The 21,940-nt window shown below is 42.2% G+C and overlaps 1 protein-coding gene across 3 annotated transcripts in view; it reads right to left on the bottom strand.

Annotated features, from left to right (window-relative positions):
- Positions 1 to 21,940, bottom strand: part of LOC118933248 (chloride intracellular channel protein 5) — a 137,083-nt gene that overhangs the window by 24,677 nt on the left and 90,466 nt on the right. For 2 of the 3 annotated variants that reach the window (XM_036927333.2, XM_036927335.2), the window contains exon 6: positions 16,411 to 21,103. The exons of the other annotated variant lie outside the window; for it this stretch is intronic. In XM_036927333.2, coding sequence (XP_036783228.2) covers positions 20,936 to 21,103 — 168 coding nt within the window. In that variant the 3' untranslated portion in view covers positions 16,411 to 20,935. Of the gene's footprint in view, positions 1 to 16,410; positions 21,104 to 21,940 lie in introns of those variants that run through there. 3 annotated transcript variants of the gene reach the window in all.

The raw sequence follows: 21,940 nt of genomic DNA, 5'->3' as shown, positions 1-21,940 counted from the left end.
CGCTTTGATTAAATGCCTTTAGTATATTTCATTAATTTTAAGATACACATTTGTTTTTGTTTTAGCACCCTCGAAATTAGGGTATTTCTTACAGTTGATGATGAAAAGCATCTCCATTTCTAGTGGTATATAAAATAATGGTGTATCTATTCTAGTCCCCAAAGAGATAGGGGACTTTCCAAACCACTGTGATAAATGTTTACCTTTCTCACTCACTCCTTCACCATTCATTCTTCCGGAAGAGGATATTGACCGCATGCCTGACTCTGTGCACAGCGGGGAGGAGATTAGAAGAGTGTTGAAATGGCCCATCCCTTTCGGAAAGTTATAATTTAGTTCTAGTCATAAGTGCATACATGGCCAACCAGGCAAAGTGCTAAATTAGTGGTGTGGCCAGAAAGTGGCAGAGAAGATAAAGATGGAGCCACAGAGTAGGAGGGACAGACTCTGAGCCGAAAGGCAGGCAGCCTCAGTGCTGGCTTGGCTCTGTGATCCAAGGAAGTAAATTCTCACCGTAGAATGAGGGGCTTGTGGTGGATGAGAGTATCCCAGGGTGGGCTTCACAAAACGGAATCCAAGGGAATTTGAGAGAAAAGAGTTCCAGGGAGGTGGTAGGGCACTGAGAGATGTCACCGCATTCTGTTCTCACAGATTCCCAACACATATTAGCATGTCACGGTGTCCTGCCAATGGGTTTCAGCCCCGGACAAGTTTGCTATGGATTCAATGTGACCAAAGAAAATGACAGCAAAACGTTCTCGGGGTGAAAGGGTTATACCCAACTTTATTCCAGGTGGCAGATCAGTCACTAAAATCCCATTCACTCAGAGCGAGTGTGTATGCAGCAAGCTGGCCTCTGCCTCTGGGCCCCTCTGTCCGCACAGCCATCCTCTGGGCCTCTCTGCATTGTTGTCCCACACAACCATCCTCTGGAACTCTGTTCTCAGTGCTAACACCACTCCAGCCTCTGCTCTCCTGCAGCCTTGCAGCCCTGCCACCCTGTCATGCCCAGAGCACTTTATATAGAGTCAACAGCCATGTATTGCCCACAGGTGTGCAGTGACCTAGTCAACCAGGGCCAGGTGAGAATCCTGGCCACAGGAACTCTCATTTTATCCACACATGGGTTCTGAGAAGTTCTAAAGTGAAGGACGTGTTTAAATTTTAACTCGGTGTTTCCCAAACATATTTGTTCCTGGAATTCTTTATTTCACTCCATAGCTAATAAACCTTAGGAAAACTCTAAGGTCTCTTCCAACATTCCAGGAATTCATGAGCCAGCATGGAGCTAGAGCATGTGGGGAGGAGAAGGCCTAAGAGAAGTGGCGTGAGCTGTGGTCAGAGTGTGACGGCTCCTGGCCTGGGAGTGGGGCGTCATTGCTGAGAAGAAAGCCTATGCCAACTAATAAAGAAACATCTACTAAATATCTGTAGTGTACTTAATAAGTAGAGTTTAATAAATATAGCATAATTTAATAATAACAGTATAAAGTATAACAAATACAGTGTACTCTGCTGGGTGTCAGAAACTCAGAAAGAAGTGAAACATTGCTCCAGATCTCAAGTGGCTCTTAATGGTGGAGGAGAAGGGATGTTAATAAGTGTTCATGGTAAAATGTGTATCTGGCTTGTCACTGATGTAGAAACAAGGTGCTCCAAGGAGACTAAGCTTGCCTGGAGGAAAGTTTCCCTCCCATAGGCCAAAAAACATCAGAGCTGGATCTTGAAGGAGGGGTGTCAATGTCTACATGCTTGGGGCAGGAGCAGGAGGAGAGCATTCTAGACAGGAAAAGGAGCAGAAATAAAGAGAAAAAGGTATGAGAATGTTGAAGTGGCTTATAATGGCAGGAAAATAAAGTACATCGTGATGAAGGCTGCCCAGTGAGATTGGGACCAGACCATACAGGGTCTATCTCAGCAAGTAACAATGCAGCAACAAAGAGAGGATACTTAATTATCTCCCATAGTGAGTGTGGAGGTCCGTAATGAGAGGGCCTGGGACTGGCTCGGGAGCTCAGTGATGCCTCCCGGGGCTCGGGCACCTCCTATCCTTCTCTTTGGCTGCTCCGCAGCATATTAGCTTTTCATCCACATGCTTGTTACCTCATGTCAGTCGATGGCTGCCACAGAACCAAGCATATTTCTCATGGATGATATACCTCCTCCTTCACTGCAGGCATTTGGACGTATCCTATCAGCAAGGGAAGCCAGGCTTCTTTTTCACAGAGAGAAGTGCTACGATTAGATGGGTGTTTTTATAAGATGACTGGCCACCGTGTAAAGGCAGGAGTGGGAGAAGGTAGAGCAGAGGCAGGAGACAGCCTAGAACTGAAATTACCGAGGCAAAGAAATACTGCATGTTAACATCAACTCCCTAGCAGGACTTGGAAGAAGGAGATAAATAGAAAAAGTGCTTTCTTTTTTTATCATGGAAAACAATTCTCCCAGGTGTTCCCAAAGACTCACCTTCTCTCTCATTGGCTAGAACCTTGGCATGTGGCCATCCCTAGCACAAGGGAGGCTGAGAGATTGAGTCTCTGTCAAAGCGGGATTCAGTAACCAAGAGACCACTCAGGATTCAGTCCCTGCAGCAAGGCTCTGACCTGAATGAGAAATTAACCTTTTATTTCATTGGTCAGTTATTAGTTACAGCAGTTAGAATACCTTTTGTAATGCATGTGGTGCCCAGTGCCAAACAACTGGAAGGTAATATGGCTCGATGTATGCAGAATGGAATTTAAAGCTGAACTATGGAAACCACAATTTTGGGGAGAAAGGACATATTGGGGATCATGTACCCCTCACTCTTTCATCTTTTCAGAGGTTAATAATGACTCATAGCTGCCCCAAATGTGATAAACTGTTCAAAGTACATGACAAATTTGACAAATGCCATATACCTCACGAGATAAGTTTTTAAAAATCCCAAGTTTTAAAAGTTCTTACTAAGGGTTAAAAAGAGACAGGTAAGTTGAGAGACCCAATTGAGAGGCTTTATGTAGGGTAACTCAGGGATAACTGCTCCTAAATATTTTAGTCACATGCCCACAAAAAATAGATCATTTTTTCCCCCAAAGAAACAGGTCTGATTGAAAGGGTGTGGGAGTAGTCAGTCCCTCAAAGTGGAAGTGTGTAGAAGGCACAGATTTGTGGGTATAAATTTGACAGAAAAAGGATGAATAGATGGGGAACCGCAATGCCCTAGATTTCCTCTGAATCTAATTTCAAACAAAAGGAAGGTTGACAAAATGAAAGTTGTAAAATCCAGTAAAAAAAAAAGACCTTTCATTCTAGAGCACCTACAAGCTAAGGGAACACTATGCTTCTAGAGATGTCTGCAGGAGACTTTAGAAAGAGATCCTCAATTCAAAGAAAAATGAATATGATGCATAAGCTTCAAATGTGGAGATGGCCCACGAGGGATGGGAGGAGCTCAAAACATAACAAAACCATGAGCTTTGTGAGGAAGCAGAGCTTCCCATCTAAAGGAGCCAATATGGTGCAGGAACTTCTTTAGGGTGATGCAGGGGAGCATAACTGAAGGTGGATGCAAAAGAGTGGGACCTGTTGGCTAGAGTACCATCCGAAAGATTAAACCCCAAGTGAGCTGACCTTTTAACACTCTAAGAACACCCTAAGGGGATCTTTTGGGTCTCTTCAGAATAGGTCCTGAAATGGGTTTGCCTGTGGCCATAGGTGGCACCATGGGACATGAGGAAGCAGAATCCCAACACCTCTCCCAGGTACAACCTGCAGCGCTGGCCCTACCCAGGCTTTTTTTTCAGCTTCCAGGTCAGCAACAAAAGGTGAACCACAGAGAGAAGATGTTTGCCTCACCCTCCACTGTTTTATGTGCTCTAAGCCACCCCACCCTTAACAAGTGTGTCATGTCCTCGTCCACCTAAGTCACACCTGCACAGACGCATTTCATCAGCCCAGCTTCAAGTGGCAGTTTACACCTTTTAAGGCCACCTGTACAGCACCCACTCAGTAGATTCCCTTTTATTACCGGCTTGAGGGGAGTAACTGGATAATGTAATTATGGGACAGTAGAATGGGTGTTGTGATTTGTGTTCTTTGAGGATTAGCCAAGCGCCCCTCTGCCAAATCTGTGATCACCTGAAAGGAAAGCTGAAGGAAGAACCTGTCAAAGCACCAACCAGGTGCTTTTCAGGCAAACAGCCTTGAAAACAGACCTTTTATGCCCTTTTCTTGTCCCTGTGGAGCTCAAAGGCACTGGGGTGGATAAAGCTGGCGGGTGCCTCCTTACACAGTGAGGTGGAGGGACGCCATTGGAGACCTGTTTTCCAAACACCTGGAGCCGGTCAAGACGGTTGGGAAGCCCTTCAGATGCGGGATTATGTGCAAAGTAAGGATGTGGAGCCAGACCTCTGCTCTCCTAAACATTCTCAGGACATCCCCTGTGCCCCATTCAGGGCACAGGCCCCCAAAGGCTTACAGGGGTGCCAGGCCTCTTGGTCTCAGACTTCAGGGCATGGGTGCTGAAATCCCACCTTGCTGCAGCAGACAGCCTCTCTGAATATGCTTGATTGAGTGACACTCCACTTTGTGGGAGAACATGTGGCAACAGATCAGGAAGGGGCAAGTGCGAGACAGTTTTAGAAATGAGCAAATACAGGGTGTATTAGTTTCCAAAAAGGCTTGGTAACAAAGTACCGTGACTTGGAAGGCTTAAAACACCAGACGTCTATTCGCTCAGAGTTCTGGAGGCCCGAAGTCCAAAATCAGTGTTGGCAGAGCCATGCTTTTCCACAGCCTCTCCGGGAGAACCCTTCCATGTCTCTTCCAGCTTCCGGCGGCTGCAGGTAATCTTTGGCTTAAGGCAGCCTCACTCCAGCCTCTGCCTCTGTCCTCACACGGCCATGCCCCCTCGACATCTGCCTGTGGTCAAATGTTTCATCTTCTTATAAGGATGCCAATCAGATCGGATTAGGGCATGACCTCATCTTTACTGGAGGACATCTGCAAAGACCCTGTTCCCAAATAAGATCACAGGCACAGGCACTGGGGGTTAGGACTCCAACATATCTTTTGAGGGGACACAATTCAACCCATAACACACGGATATGTGAAAAAACAGCCAGTATTAATATTCATGTAATTGATCATATGAATACATGGAATGCCGCAGAGTCTTGGATCGTTGTCTTTTCAATGTTGGGTTCACCTTCTAAAAGAGGCAATGGCTTTGTGTGTGTGTGTGTGTGTGTGTGTGTGTGTGTGTGTGTGTGTGTGTGTGTATGTGTGTGTGTGCTCTAATCCTAAAAAGGAATAATCTGGGATGATGTACTGTAATGTAATATAATGTATAATAAACTCACACGAAATAAAGTTGCAATACAGAAATTAGGATGTTTACAGCCTGAGGGGGAAGGGAAGCCACTGGAGGCCTAACTGTCACAGGAAAAGCCCTTAGAAGAAGGAGAGAGAGAAGAAGGTCTGAGAGGAGGAAGAAAAGTGATCCCTTGTTGAGGAGGGGGCGTGGTAAAGAAACTGACAATGCAGCAGCAGAATGCGGAGTGCGGTCCTACAATCCCCCAAAGGTCTAAGTGATGGGGGACCATCGGGTATTCATAGAAATAGCAATTCTGAGAAGAAGACAGAAGTGAGAGCAGCTTCAGTGGGTTCACGCCTGGGGACCCCAAAGGGCTTGGAGCACAAAGCAGTGTGTGGTTCGATTGCACACATGGCCCTTGAATACGCTTTGTAAACCAAGGCTGCCCCGGGATTCTGTATAGCCATATGTCATCTCCTTATCTGATGCTGGATCTATTTGTGATCTATTTGTATTTTCTATCAATTACATTTATTAATTTAATTCTGTAGGAAGGATTTGTTAACTTATATTTCTAATGGTCCTAGGGTTTCAGGAAAAGGGAATGACATTAACAATATTAAGTTAACCACGTGAAGAGGAAAATTCGTGAAAATTGATATTGACGGTGGCGCTAGGATGCAGGTAGAGCACCAAGGGATGAATTCGGAAAAGGAGCATTATGGCATTGTGTAACTTTGTCTCAAGAGCCTACAGGTGCCCTGACAGCTTATTTTTAAAAATAACCCTGATGAGTTCATCTGAACCCTTCACAAACAGATTTTGACACATATCACATACTTTTCAAAATAGAAGCACACCTCAGAGATATTGTGGATTTGGTTCCAGACCATCTCAATAAAACAAATGTCATAATAAAGCAAGTCAAGTGAATTTTTTGGTTTTCCAGTGCATATAATATGTTGTGTTCACACTCTACTACAGTCTATTAAGTGTGCAAAAACACTGTCTAAAAAACAATGCACATATACACCTTAATTAAAAAATACCTTATTGCTAAAAAATGCTAACCATCTTCTGAGCTTTCCATGAGTCATAATCATTTTGCTAGTGGAGGGTCTTCTTTTTATGTTGATGGCCATCGATTAACAAGGGTGGTGGTTGCTGAAGACTAGGACTCGCAGTTTCTTAAAACACGACCACAGTGAAATTTGCCACATTAATTGATTCTTCCTTTCCTGAATGACTTCTTTGCAATGCTCTTTGATAGCATTTTAGCCAAAATCAAACTTCTTTCAAAATGGGAGTCAATCCTCCCAAATTCTGCTGCTGCTTTATCAACTAAGTTTATGTAATGTTCTAAAGCCTTTGCTGTTATTTCAACAAACTTCACAGCATCTTCACGAGGAGTAGATTCCAGCTCAATAAACCACTTTGCTCATCCCTAACAAGTAACTCTTCCTCCATTCAAATTTGATCATGAGACTGCAGTAGTTCAGTCTCATAATGGAATCTAGAATGGTGAATCCTTTCCAGAAGGTTTTCAATTTACTTTGTCCAAATCCATCAGAGGAGTCACTATCCATGACAGCTGTAGTCTTATGAAACAAATTTATTTAAATAAGACTTGAAGTTGAAATTGTTCCTTGATCCACGGGCTCAGAATGGATGTTGGGTTAGCAGGCATAACAACATTAATCTCGTTGTACACCTCTCTCAGTGCTCTTGGGTAACCTGGTACATTGTCAGTGAGCAATAATATTTTGAAAGGAATATGTTTCTGAACACTAGGTCTCAACAGTGGGCTTGAAGTACTCAGTAAGTCATGTCGTAAATAGAAGTGTTGTTACACTGGCTTTGTTGTTCCATTTATAGAGCACAGGAGAGTAGATTTAACATTCTTAAGGGCCCTAAGATTTTCGGAATGGTAACTGAGCATTGTTTACAACTGAAAGCCACCAGCTGCATTATCTCCTAACAAGAGAGTCAGCCTGTCCTTTGAAGCTTTGAAGCCAGGCATTGACTTCTCTTCTCTAGCTATGAAAGTCCTGGATGGCTCTTCTTCCAATATAAGACTGTTTTTGTCTACACTGAAAATCTCTTATTTAGTGGAGCCCCTTCATGAACTATCTTAGCTAGATCTTCTGGATAATTATAACTTGCCACAGCTTCTACATCAGCACCTGCCGCTTCCCCTGGCACTTTCCTGTTACAGAGATGGTTTCTTTCCTTAAGCCTCATGAACCAAACCTCTGCTAACTCCAAACTTTTCTTCTGCAACTTCCTCACTTCTCCCAGCCTCCGTAAAATTGAAGAGAGTTAGGGCCTTGCTCTGTATTACTCTTTGGCTTAAGGGAATGTTGTGGGTGGTGTGATCTTCCACCCAGATCACTATAACTTTCTTCATAGCAGCAATAAGGTTGTTTTGCTTTCTTATCATTCATATGTTCACTGGAGTGGCACTTAATTTCCTTTAGGAACTTCTCCTTTGTTTTCACAACTTGGCTAACTGTTTGACCCAAAGAGCCTAGCTTTCAGCCTATTTAGGCTTTCGAAACGCCTTCCTCTCTAAGCTTAATCATTTCTAGCATTTGATTTAAAGTAAGAAATGTGCAACTTTTCCTTTCACTGGAACATTTAGAGGCCATTGTAGGGTTATTAAATGGCCTAATTTCAATATTGTTGTGTCTCAGGGAGTAGGGAGGCTGGAAGTGAGGGAGAGAGATGGGGGACAGTCGGGCGGTGGAGCAATCAGAACACACACAACATTTATCAGTTAAGTTTGCCATCATATACGGGTGTGGTTACTATTATAACATTACATAATAAGATTATAACATCAAAGATCACTGATCGTAGTCCATCATAACAAGTATAATAATAATGAAAAGTTTGAAATATTGTGAGAATCACCAAAATGTGACACAAAGACACAAAGTGAGCAAATGCTGTTAGAAAAATGATACCAACAGATTTGCTCAATGAGGGTTTCCACAAACCTTCAATTTGTAAAACCCACTATACCTGTGAAATGCAGTAAAGTGAAGAGCAATAAAATGAGGTATGCTTGCAGAGAAGACAAGTAGTGATTTTACAGCATCTTACTATGTTGATGGACAGTGACTGTGAACGGGTATGTGGGGGGGACTTGGTGAAGGGGGAAGCCTAGTAAACTAATGATATCAAAATAAAATTTTTTAAAAAATGAGGTTTGCCTATATACAGCATTATAGCGTATTTACATGATTCAAATAATAAAATATAAACAGGTGCACAGAGAAAAGTCTCCTCTGGTCTCTTCCCTTCCATTCGGTTCTCATCCTTCCCAGCAAGGACATTGTCATTAGTTTTTTGTTTATCCTTCCAAAGAAGTAATAAAAATTTGCCAGCTGACACAGTTGTGTAATTCTGTTTCCTCTTAATTTTTTACACAAATGCATGCTGTAAGTATTTTCCTATATCTAGTCATGTGAATATAAAATATAGCACATTTGTTTATTCTAACATTGAAGTAGTAAAAAATTGGAAATAATTTACCAAATATCTACCCTAAGGAATAGTATGTGCCTGTAAAAAAAAAATGAGGATAAGTCCTTTGTACTTATGTAGAAAGACTTGCAGGACACATTAAGTAAAAAATGTAAATACAGTATGTACTATGTACTGCTGGGGTAAGAAAGGAGGTGGATAAGAATATATGTTTGCATGTTCTTGCAACTGAATAAAGAATAATTTGGAAGAATTTATGAGAAACTAATAAAATCTTTACTTAGAGATGATGAAGGAGGTATGATTAGGGACAGGGAGGGGGTGAGACTTTCCATTATTTATTTTGTTACATTTTTCTAATTTTCAAATCATTAAAATGGGTTTCCTATTTAACTAAAAATTAATTAATTGCATGTCCATGGGATCTGATAATCATGCCACCAGGAACTTACCCTATAATATTTTCTCACACATGTTCAAAAATACCTGCAAAAATGTTTGTTGCAGCATAATTTTAACATCAAAAGACTGGAAACAAATATCTAAATATCTTTTAAAAGTAGACCGGTTAAGTGAATTAAGTTAAATTCACACAGTGAAACAGTATGCAGATGTTACAAAGAATGCAAAACATGTATTGATATGGAAAACTCTCCAAGAAATATTAAGAAAAAAATGCAAGATAAAAATATATCATGCTTTCATTCTTTATAAAATGAATATAATGCATTCATATACAACCACATATCCTGTGTTCTTACAATAAAGAACATCTACGTGCAATGTAATATGCATGTGTGTGTGTGTGCATGGAAAATTTCTGTAAGTAAATACAAGAAATTGTTAACAATGTGGTCTCTGGGAAGTGTTTGTAATAGAAAAATCACTACTTCTCATGTAATGCCTATTGAACTGGGTGACTTTTGTTTTGCTGTGTGCATTTTATTTTTCAATTAAAAGTATTTGCAAATGAATCAATAAGGGGAAATCCATACAGTGAAAACCGTGGACCTATAAAACTAACAAGGAAGCCCTTTATGTACTTACACAGAACAGTCTCCAAGATACATTGTTAAGCAATTTGTATTTTTAACTTTAGCTGTTTCAGGGATTCCCAAACAAAGTGTTACCTGGTTCACACTTCTGCTTCTTGGCCAATATACAGTGTTTTTCATTGCCTTGGATTTGATCATATTACAAGTCTGCCTTTCAGACTGATGGACTATTTTTTATTTCAGTCTGTCTTCTCCCCTTCTAAGACATGGTATCAGGCTCTTAGGTTGAAATCCCAGTTCCTACCGGCTTGTGAAAGTGAACTGTTGCTTAACTGCTATGGGCCTCAGATTCCCAATCTGTAAGTGAAAACTTAAATACATTATGGGAATGTCATAAGAATTCGAGATAATGCAAATACACACTATGCATCACATGAGGACCCAAGACAAAGCATTCAACATGGTGCCTGTCACCACCGTTAAAAGTCCTTGGGATATGGCAATCCCAACTGCAATCAGGAGTGATCACACCTTGGTTTTGCACCAGGAAAGCCTGTTTCCAGAGGAAGCCCAGCATTTGGTTAGTCTTTTTGGCCAGTATCTCAGAGAATTAATGTTCTGTGGTACAACTGGGACAGTATTCTTGCCTGTATAGGATGTTTTATAGTCCCTCTTAAGGAAGCTCATTCCTACCTTTTAACCATGAATTTGATCCAGTGGCTTCCCCCTTAGGATGTCTCTTGTTGCCAGCTGTTGCCTTTCAGTCTGTTAGGCTTATTTGTATTTGGGTCAATATTTATGACAATGTCTTTCAAAAGAGGAAGTGAGGATGTCCATGTAGTCTTTCTGCATTTTTACAGTTAAAAAGAGAAATAACTGCCTCTCCACTTCATCTCCCAGTGTAGTTCTGGGTCAAGTGGTCCCACTGATTATCTAGTTGGCTTTCTGCCTTGATGCATTTACAGAGTCTTTTATTATTGACTTTGGACCTCCTTGCAAGGAACTCCAAAAAAACATTTTAAAATAGTCTCTAGTGGGCAATTTACATTTTAACTGCTCCTTTCATTACCCCCCTCAACACCCTCATATAGTTTCCTTTTCTAGAATTAAATAACCACATGATAGTTTCTGGGCTCCATGTCTCTTTTGGATGTCGAACTTGGCCCTGTTGCACTCTTTATTGTGTAGTGGCTCAGTTAGAGACTCATGCTCTTCACATTCATCACCTTTCTTTGAGTTTTTGTTTTCAAGTTATACGGCATCTTGATGCATTAGAGGCTAGATCATTAGTGCCACCCTGTTTGGTGTTTTGGAATCCCTCTGAGAATCACTGACCTTGTGATAAGAGCTAAAGGATGGCACTCGTGGAGTTGTGTGATGCATGAGAAGTAGATGGGGGCAAAAGGAAAGACTGAAGACCACCGTTTTCCAAAAGTCCTTTGGTTCCAGGTGAATGTGAAGTCTGCTCTCCCCATTAATTAGTCTCACATTTAAGACTGAAGATCTGTCTGTCTCTTGAGTCTTATTTCTGAGGCCACAGTACCCTGGAGACATTTACCCTGGAAATACAGACCTGGATTTCAGGTTATTTTGTCTCACTTTCCTATCATACTTCCACAAAGCCCAGTGTGGGGCCTGCCAACTCACCATTTTTCTCTCTCTTCACTTATCCACACTCAACTTCCCTAAGGACAGGCCTGACCTTGCTCTAAAGGCCAAAAGCTCAATGAATTGTGAGAATTTCTGGTGGAAATTTCTGGCAGAAAAGAGCTCTTCACAAGTCCCACACTAATGTTTCCAAAGCTATAAGTCAGTGAGAACGCCCTGACCCCCACCCCACACACATACACACCTTCCCCATAGTATATCCCTAACAGCCCTGAGAATTTACTGGCAGAGTATGCACTAGATTCAATCCAGGATGGCATCCTTATGGGACCTAAAACAAGGATTTTTTTCTTTTTTATCTTGCCACGTTTTATTTAAAGAAGGAATTCTACATTTTTTTCCTTCTACTTAAAAATATATCAAGAAATACAAAGGAGAAAAACAACTGCCACAAGAACCAGTTCATACTCTACTCATTCCAGGATGTGGCAGACTAATGGATGTGCAGTAGCTAAATTGCAGAGGAGGAAATTGGCACACTCCACTGTAAGAGAGTGAAAACTTAAAGACAGTAAAGAAAGTGGAATTGTGCACTTGGGAGAGATCCTCAACAAGTGTGTAAATAGATAGCTATCAGGTATATTTCACTTATCAAATGGCAAAGAATTGAAAAACAATGAAACTTAATACTGGAAATGATGTAAGAAAAGAAGCACTTATATTTTTCTTTGCTTCAAGATCTGGAGGCAAATACAGCAATGTGTATCAGGATCCTTAAAATATGTATGCCTTTGATTTAGCAATTTCACCTGCAGAAATCTATTCTAAGGAGAAAATAGAAATAATGATGAATCTAGCTTACTATAACTTTGTTAGAGCATTGATTATCTTAGTAACAAATTAGAAATACCCTAAAGACCAAATAATAGGGAACTGGTTAAATGAATGAATACATAAGAATGATGTTATAGATGAAAAGTTCCATGAAAAGATGTCCATGCTATATGAGTGGAAAAAAAAAAACAACATGAAAAACCAGTATGTAGAGTTTAGCTGACAATTTCCAAAAACAAAAAACTGAAAACACTAGAAACACTTGTTGATCAAGAAAATCTGAGTTTATTAGATTTATTTCAATAAAGAACACCTCCTTGACACAGTTTTAGGAGTATTTCAGAAGGAGGAAGTTGGAGGAAGATAATTTACAGCATTTTGGAGCTGAGTGATTAAAAGGGGGGTTTTACCAGCTCAGGAACTGGTTGGAATAAGGCAGTTTGTGATATAACTTTGATTGGTGGGCACAGTAAGGTAAGATCTTGAAGCAAATAATGTTTAGCAAGCTATTGATCTTGATAAGTAAGCAAGTAGAAAGTTATTCTTGTCTAGTCCCAGTATTATTTGGTACAGACACAGGAAAATATGCTTTCCCATAATTGTTAATCATAAAGACAGGAAAGTACATAGGTTTCAGTTCTCAATAATAGCTCTCTTTTTTGTTAAAAATTATCCATATTTGTCAGAGAAAGACAAGTATCAAATGATTTCACTCATCTGTATAAGAACAAAGAAAAAACTGAAGGAACAAAATGGCAGCAGACTCACAGAACCCAAGAATGGACTAACAGTTACCAAAGGGAAAGGGACTGGGGAGAATGGGTGGGAAGGGAGGGATAAAGGGGTGGGGGGAAAGAAAGGGGGCATTATGATTAGCATGTATAATGTGGGGGGGGCACGGGGAGGGATGTACAACACAGAGAAGACAAGTAGTGACTCTACAGCATCTTACTACGCTGATGGACAGTGACTGTAATGGGGCATGAGGGGGAATCTTGGTGATGGGGTAGTCTAGAAAACATAATGTTCCTCATGTAATTGTAGATTAATGATACCAAAATTAAAAAAACATTTTTAGTTATTCATACTTGTATTTCTATCTCACTAGAAAAAGTATAGGAAGTTATTTATTTACAAACTAAAGGTGGTTATCTCTGAATGGAAGGATTACAAGTGCTCTTTAATTTCTTCCTTTTTTGCTCATCTGCATGTACTAAATGTTCTCTAATGAACATACATTCAGAACAAAAGATGCATTTGTTTAATTCATATTTACTCAGATAATTCCAGGACTGCAGTATCCAGAGTCATCCTCACCTGAAAGCTTCCAGTTCATTTCTAAATATAACACCCAATCTAGGCAGAATTTTCTGACTAATTTAGGAAACTGGCTAAATCATTACATAGTCACAACCATGAGATCCGGTAGGCATTAGGCAGCATTCCATCTTTTCAGGCAGAAAGGTAAGTGCTATAGACTGTTTTAGGAGATCCATTCTTCAGAAGTATATTGGAGGTATATTTAACACAGACACCTGTTTCTCTCCTCGACTCTCTCTTATCAGTCCATTTTCAGAATATGGTGCTGTGGGTGTCAGAGACTCCAGGGAAATGAAGAGGGAGGTCTAGAGTGAACCCAGCAGTCTAGAATACTGTCTCATGACCTTTCCAGTCAACCACTGAGAAGTATTTTTAAGCATCTGATATCTGCTGAATGCTAGACAAGTGAAGCATGGCACAAAAATTGAATCACCTGTACTCTGTTGTGGCATGTGACCAAGCACACTCCAGAAAAGGCATAGCACCTCATTCAATGCTGGTCTCTATTACAATATTTGTATTTTGGGTCTTGTGTGGTTTAGACTCCAAGTCCTATATAAATTCGGAGATAAGAAGGTTTGGGTGTTGAGATATGCTGGTTAAAGGAGGTTACACTCAACAATTTTTTGATTACCATACTTTTCATTGAAAATTTTTCTAATATTTGAGTCTGCTTTACTTTCTGCATAAATAACTACAGCTTAAGAAACCTAATTGTAGAGCCTCAGGGTTATTTTCATTTCATTAAGATGTGGACTTTATTGAATGTAAAACAGAAAGATAGGAGACTGACAGGGATGTGAATTAATTTCAAGATAGCCTGAAATTTAGGCTACCTTGGAGAAGACAGACCCTATAAATTCCTAATCTAGTGTCACCCTCTTTCCATTAAAGATCGATCACAGTGAGACCTTCCTATAGATCCAAAGTTCCAATGGGTTGAGATGTCACTCCTCTTGAAATAAACCTCTATTATCAATAAGTACTCTTTATTAGGGATTTTATCATCTCATAGACAAGAGGCCTCAGGAACCTCTCTTGGGGAAACTGACATCTAGGAAGGGGCCTTGCTCAAGTTCACATAGTGACTTGGTGATGGACCAAGGGTTAGAATTCTGATCTCCTTGTTTTCAGTCCTGAACTTCCTACCTTTCCAGTCTGATACTCCAGGCCTTTCACCACAAAGTAAAACTTACTGGGTACTCTGGGGGTCTTAGCTTTTAGACATAAAAATAAGAGACACAGCTCACAGCACCTTCAGTATATAATGAAATGCTCTTATTTGCAAGTCCACTTTTTGGAAGGTTTCCTGGAACAGGACTCAGTTCTCCTCAACACCAGGCACAGGCACTGTCCCTCATGGCCCATTGGTTTCATGGCAGCACAACTGAGGAAACCAAGATGCGGAGAGATGAAGGGTCATGGGTTCCCAGCCCTTGGTCAGACCCTCTGCATTCAAGCGATGGAAACATGGAACATCTCCTGGATGAGCAATCTGATGATCTAATTGGCTACTGAAAACATCAACAGCATCAAGTGTAGCTAATATACCACTTAGGATGCTTTTGACCACTCCTAATAATAAACAAACAAACAACCCCCCACCCCCAAACAATCTAGGATGTACGTCCTGTAGAACAGGAAACGCAGAGTCAGAACCAGTTTCAGGGTCTGTCAGTTCAACAACTCAATGGTCCCATCAAGGAGCCAGCCTCGCTCCCCTCTTGCTGTGTTTTGCAGTGTCTTGCCTGTGCCCTGAAGCTTGCCCCTCATGGTCTCCAGTGGGTAGGGGCTCTGCCAGGCCCTCAAACCCACATCCAGAGGCAGCACCAGAGGCGGTGACTTAAGGAGTCAATTTCTTAAGGAAAAGGGATCTTTCTCAGAAGTTCCTGAACAGATCTCCCCTCACAATACTGGAGAGAACGTGGTCAAGAGCCTACACTGAAACCAACCACATTGAGGATGGGCTCAAACTGTTCAGATGCACCCGAGGAAATGAGGTCGGAAGAACTCTCACCTGGGGCACGTGAGGGTGGGGTGGGAGTTAGCGGTGGGAGAGGTGCAGGAAGGAGTGGGGAGGTAGCCTCCCGACCCAGTCAGAGCTCTGCCAGAGGACGGCAGGGGTCCCCAGGTGGAGACATGACCGCCAACAGCCTCTACTACGCCTGCTCTGAGCTCCAGGCTGCCTCTCCTCAGGGCTCGTTCTGGGTCTGCTGTTTCATCCTTTCCAAGGTAATGAGAAGCTGTCCTGACAAAGCCCGGAGGACATAGGGAGTCTCAAGGCCTTTGCACCTTTAACAATATGAATGCTCATGGACGTCCTTGTTGGGTGCTCTGTTGACTTCCAGTAAAAGTTCCTGAGGACTCTGACCTTAACCCAGAGTCAGTGATGTGGTGCTAGAGCTGGTACGAAAAGTGCCAGGAACACTGACAGGACTCGGCAGCCGAGGGCCAAGTGACAGCTTTGGGTACAGGTAGCCCAGGATTTTACGGTATTCCTTCAGTCACGTCTGGGCTGTCACTGCTGGCCTACCCCATTGTATGACCGTACAGATGGGAAACTGAAATGACACACATGAAGGAGCATCAGCATATACATATTTTTAACCTAGCCCATGTACTGTGATAGAATTTCGACTTGCTAAAATAAAAATCGATATTTGGACTGCTGGGTCATGAGCATTTTTGCTTTTTCTTCTCTTCTTTGTTCTCTTTTTCTTTGATTTTGATTTCTAAGAGGAATGAATGTATTCTCTTTTATAATGGGAAAACAGAATAAGCTTTATTTGGAGAAAAAGAGATATTTCACATTTGTCATGTAAAACAGTATAGGCAATCCCCACCTCAAATGAGAAGTCTAATGATCGCTTTTGTAATATTTGAAAATGAACCAACTTTATTTGAATCAGTCAATATCAATCAAGACTGGGAAACAAATATCTATCTGGTTCAGATTCATGAGGAAAACATTCAGCATTATCTTCATTAAAAGGCAATTTGTATTAAGGCTTAAAAGCAAGTCCTGTTATTTTATCACCACAGTTAAAGGTCTTGAGAAAATCAAGTAACCATTATTTGGAGTGTCTTTATAAAATAAAATAAAATGTTTGTTCTTTTATAAAAGCTAGGCATCTTTTGCCAACTTACTTAGTTCCCAGCTTATAAAATGGGACAAGCAGGTAGGCAGGAAAGTAAGACAAATTCCAACATCAGCTGGATAGGTTGTATTTTAAATATATGCGTAATATCAATATTGCAAGATCTCTAACTATAAATAAAATACCTTAGATAATTGGATTCTTAAAACTATGTTTTGCCAAAAAAATCAAATTGCTTTTATAGAAACACAGATTCACCCAAACCCTATATGGAGATAATCTTTTATTTTTTGTTGGGGAAGGGAGCATTGGAGCTAGTTCCTTAAGCAACATAAAATAAAACTGTGCACGCTTTGGATCATACCTAATAATGAAATGAAAGTATCCTGACACTAAACTGGGAGAAGAATATTGGCAGAGGGAGGGGAGCATGCATTCATGAGGAGTGCTAAAGGGCATTGATTGGAAAACAACAGGCCTTGTGTGCAAAAAAGGGCCTCAAGGCCAATGATGTGACCACATCTGTTCTAACATCAGAACCGGGATGCTTCACATACACACTTTCCCTAATTGTTAAGATTCTTTTTAATGACATCTAAAAAACATATGAAGTGATCCCTTGGGAATCATTGAATTTAATTGTAACCATGAGTTAATGCTTTATCTTTCCAAGGAGGGAGACGCTGGCATTTTGATTCGCTCTGCTGTTTAAACGGCTCCTGACCAGCAGGACTAGGGGTGAGAGCAGACATACCTACTGCATATCTGCTGCCTCCAGACCAGCTTAATTTTAGATGCAGACTCTCATTGGTTTCTCATAATAGAAAACTCTTACTAGACGGACCTGCACCTTCCTGACTGTGCTTCCCTTTTGATTCTATTGCCCAGGCCTTAACTCCTCTAGGACTTAGACCTTCGGGGCCTATTCCACGTATGATTCGTTTTGAAACAACTCTAAGATGCTTTGTGTTGTCTGTCTGCAGAGGCTCTGGCTGGCACAGATGTTGCGAAGAGCTTCTTTTGTTTCATTTGACAAATGCCAGACAGTGCCACCCAGGAAATCTTACTCTTGGCATAGCCTTTTTCTAAAGAAAAGATCAAGACCCTTGCGGCCCCACCAGCAGAAGTGAACACCGAGGACAGTGGCATTTCCTGGGGAGCTGAAACAACTCCGAGATCACGTGACCAAATGACTCAATTGAACGTATTTTTCACTTTCCCCCTCATTAGTTTGGTGCTGGGCAGCTACATCCCTCCTTTAAATCAAGATAGTAAGACTCGTGCCTGCAATTTTGAATTGCCAGGCATTGGACTTCCTTTGTCAGTAGGGGAAGGCACACCACAGAAGCAGCTATGCTCTGGAACAATCAGCATTTTACTTAACCAGCTCATCTTTCATAGTTACGAAAATCTTTTCTCATCCCTCTCTGAGTCAACCAGAGAGGTGGGGAGGGCTGAGTAGACGGGTAAATTCAAGGAAGTCATTCTCAGTTTGAGTCTTCTTTCTTCCTCTGCCTGTCCCTGTGTACCCCATAAAAAAATAGTGACATGGAAGTCAAAGGAGAGAAATAAATTCAAAATAAAATATGATCTCAACCCAAATAATCTCCTTTCAGTGCCACTGAAATTCTTTCAGAGTGATCAGTATTCATTAAAGACCAATGACAAGGGTCACCTCCTCTCTTAAAATCTGGAGTGCAAACTGCAAACCTTCTATCTTTTCTGAGCTGGTTCTGTGGATGCTTAAGGGCCTCACCACATTGTTGCTGGAAGAGGATTTGCTGTGTATATGACAAGGTTATGGCCAAAACATGGGAGGCAGATGGAGCTGGAAAGAAATCTCCATTGAAAAACCTAATCAGAAGGTAATATTATTGTCATTTAAAAATACTCTGATAAATCTGGTCAGGAGACATTAAAGCTCTGAGCCAATAGTCAGTTTCTTATATGATAATCTTCTTTTGAAATAGATATTCTTCAATCAAGTATCCACAAGTGCCTGCCATCTGTAACTCCTCCCCTTCTTTCAAATGATTGCAATTGATCATATAACTGCCCCCCTCCCCTGTGTCTTAATATTACTATTTATATAAAACTAAGTCAACTGCAGAAGGGACATGTAGAAAGAACAATATTGATTTGGTTTGGCTTGTTTGTTTTTAAAGACTGTTTTTGAAGTCTGGCCAATTGCTGAATTCTAAGGATGAAAACAGAGTCTTCAGTACCCGACAGCTCCTCTGGGGGCGCTGCTCCACCTGGGCCCCCACCCCGCCGCACGGGCTGTGCTCCTCGGCTGTGCTTCAACAGCGCCACTGCGGGTCTGCAGAAAGTGGACGGCCTCTTAGGTCACCGCGCCACACGCTGTGCTGCCGAATTCAGGAGAATTCCCGAGGACAACAGGATTTCACACTAACTAAAAGGCCTTTGGGATCATTCATGCTTTCGTCTCCCAGGAGGCCAATATGGGGCTTTTCCCTACAGGAAAACAGACCGTTTCCTCGCCAGCCCTCCCTTTTAAACATGGCCGGGGACTAAGTTTCCAGGGAATCCTTGAAAAGGTTCCTCCAGAGGTGAAAATAAACGAACTCCTCCACCTTTGCAAAGCCCTCCACCTTATAAATTGTCCTGCTGAGCGTTTTCCTCTTCCTCGGTGGGTCAGCGGAGCCCCTGCTTCCTCCCCTCCGCTCTGATCAATGGGTCAGTCTTTTCCTCAGCTGTCCCTGGAGGCAGGTAGGTCCGGGGATTGTTGGGGTTAGAGTTTGTGGCTGTTTCTATGGAAAGGGGCCTGTGCCGGCTGCCCTCCCTGAGCAATGAGCCAAGTCCTGGGGTTTCCCGCACTTGGGAGCCCTATCCTCTACCCACAGGCACCAGAGAAGGGGGGACTGTTGGAGGTGAAGGTCTGTGGTGGGTGGGTTTCCTCACAGGGCATTCGCTGGGACAGGGAGCTAATGCTTAGTTCATTTTTCTTAGTTTCCTCTGCACAGGTCCCCATACCCAAGCCAGGTAAGTTGTTAAGGAGGTAACCCTTTCAGGAGCGAAATAGTAACTACAAACATTTCGCTTTGTGTCAGATGTTCAGAAAATTAACCCAGATGGGCATGTATTTTTCTTCAAGTTCAAACCACATGGTTTCCCTGTCAGAAAGGCCCATAGACTTCCTTCCTAAGGTCTTCCATGATCATGCCACCTCCTAAGTGTACCCCTCACCCACCTGAGACCACAACTGGATCACCCAGCTAGCAGACCTGCATCTAGGAAAACTTAAAATGGCTGGAAAGTCATTTCTGGCCAGTTCGTGTTTTTTGATATAAGGTTGGTAGGTATGTGACATGTCCAGTTCAAGACTTACACGGGAGAGAAGACCTGTCCGAAAGATTCCCAGGGAACTGCAAGCCTCATCAAGAATTTATCTTCCCCCATCCTTCCGCCTCCCAGTCCCATCTGCCTTCTCACAGACCAAAATTCACCCGTGGATAAACACAAACCCAGCCAATGAAACCATTACTCCTAAGCAAGCCAACCCCACGCTGGGCACCTCCTGGGGCCTTTTGGCATTGGCACACATAGATAGACACTGGCCCCTTCCCTTTCCTTTCTAGTCACCCAAGTTTGAAACTGCACACCCATGTCCTTTCCTGGCAAGGCCCAGACCGCATAAAACGGAGGTCAGCGTCAGCCAGGTGCCTGAGAGCATTGCAGGCTTCCCAGCACTGCAGCAAACTGTGTCCCAGATGGTTTTCCAACCTGGCCTTCAAGGCCGTGTGACAGGAGAGTCAGAAAGCTTGAGTGACTGAGGTGTGTCTGCCAGATGCTCAAACCCACAGCCTGCTCCATCCTTCTCACCCACTCCGTCTCCTCTAACGACAGGGTCTCTTTCCAATAGGAACTGAGATGACATTTGTTCTTGGTCTTGGAGTTACTGCCAAAGAGGAGGGGGGAGGAGGGCATAGTGTTGCGTGTTTCCAATGCTTCTGAGGAGATATTTTGATATTGGCAGAAGCGGCCAGTGACAGTCCCATATATGGGTTCTCTTAAACTGACCCCAAATACACTGAGCCCAGATCAGGGCCCAAAGGCTGAGAGGCTGACGATATGCATCATTTCTGCTCACAGATTCCTGCGTGATTAGATGGGGTTGGTGCTGACCTTCGGAAAAGACAGCAGCTGGAGTTCTGATGATGTCAGCAAGATGTGGCCCAATAAACAAAGGTGTGGAAGAGGAGTCTGCGAAGGGGGCAGAGTCCTTTAGAGAAGCTGAGTCTTTCTCCAGCAGTGATGGGGCAAGATGACCGTGCTCAGGATCGGCGGAGGCGCTTGGCGACGTCCGCGTAGGCCAACTCAATCTCACTGTCAGCTGCACAGGTGTTGGTGAACTCATCCCGGGCATAGGCGTTCTTGAGGTACCGCCACAGGCCTGTCATCTCAGCTGGGAAATCGTAGTTGCGGTATTTCTTGGCTACAATCTACAGCAGAGATGGCAGGACAGAGATGGTGTGAAGGCATGAAACAAATCACTGAGGTGTTCGTGGTGGAACCCCGTGTGCGCACAGCAGGAGAGCCCTGTGTGCATCACAATGGGTCAGGAATGATGTTCGTGATGCAAGGTGGCAGCGCTGCCCTCTATTTCATTGTGTTTTGTTGTGTTTTGTGTTATGTTTCCTAATAGAACTTGCCTGCCCTTGGGCCTTTGATTCTGCTTTAGGGATTTTTTTTTTTCCTTAGGAAATAATCACGGATATACACAAAGACTTAGCTATACATATATGATCATGGTACTATTTGGATTAGCAAAAAATGGTACACATCACAAATGTCCAACAGTACATGAATGGATAAATATATTGTCATCCATAAATACATATTGGAAAGCTATAAAAAATGGTGCTCCAGTGTTCTGGAAAATTCTTCAAGATGGATTGTTAAATTTGAAGCACAGTATAATGCATTTGTGGAAATATCTATGATGACCAAAATGTATATGCCACTATATTACCGGTCTGATTGGTAGAATTAATAGTTTTTTTTTCCCCCTTATCCATTTTGTTTTTACACAAGCATCCTTATTTACAGAAGGGAATAAAAAGCATGAAATGTAAGTTAGATGTTGGAATGTATATGTAGGTTCAGGGTATAATATGGGAGAGAACAAATAATGATTTCTATTTTGTCCCTGGTTGGCCACACTTGAGGGCTGTGGACTTGGGCATTCTGGGGAAGTGGCATTTTGTGTTGAGAGAAATAGTAGCACAATGGTTAAAAGCATGGGCTCCAGATCCCCACTGACTGGATCTGCAATCCTG

This window comes from Manis pentadactyla, chromosome 16 (genome assembly GCF_030020395.1).
Source record: "Manis pentadactyla isolate mManPen7 chromosome 16, mManPen7.hap1, whole genome shotgun sequence".
NCBI lineage: Eukaryota > Metazoa > Chordata > Mammalia > Pholidota > Manidae > Manis > Manis pentadactyla.
This window is presented reverse-complemented; position numbering and strand designations above follow the sequence as displayed.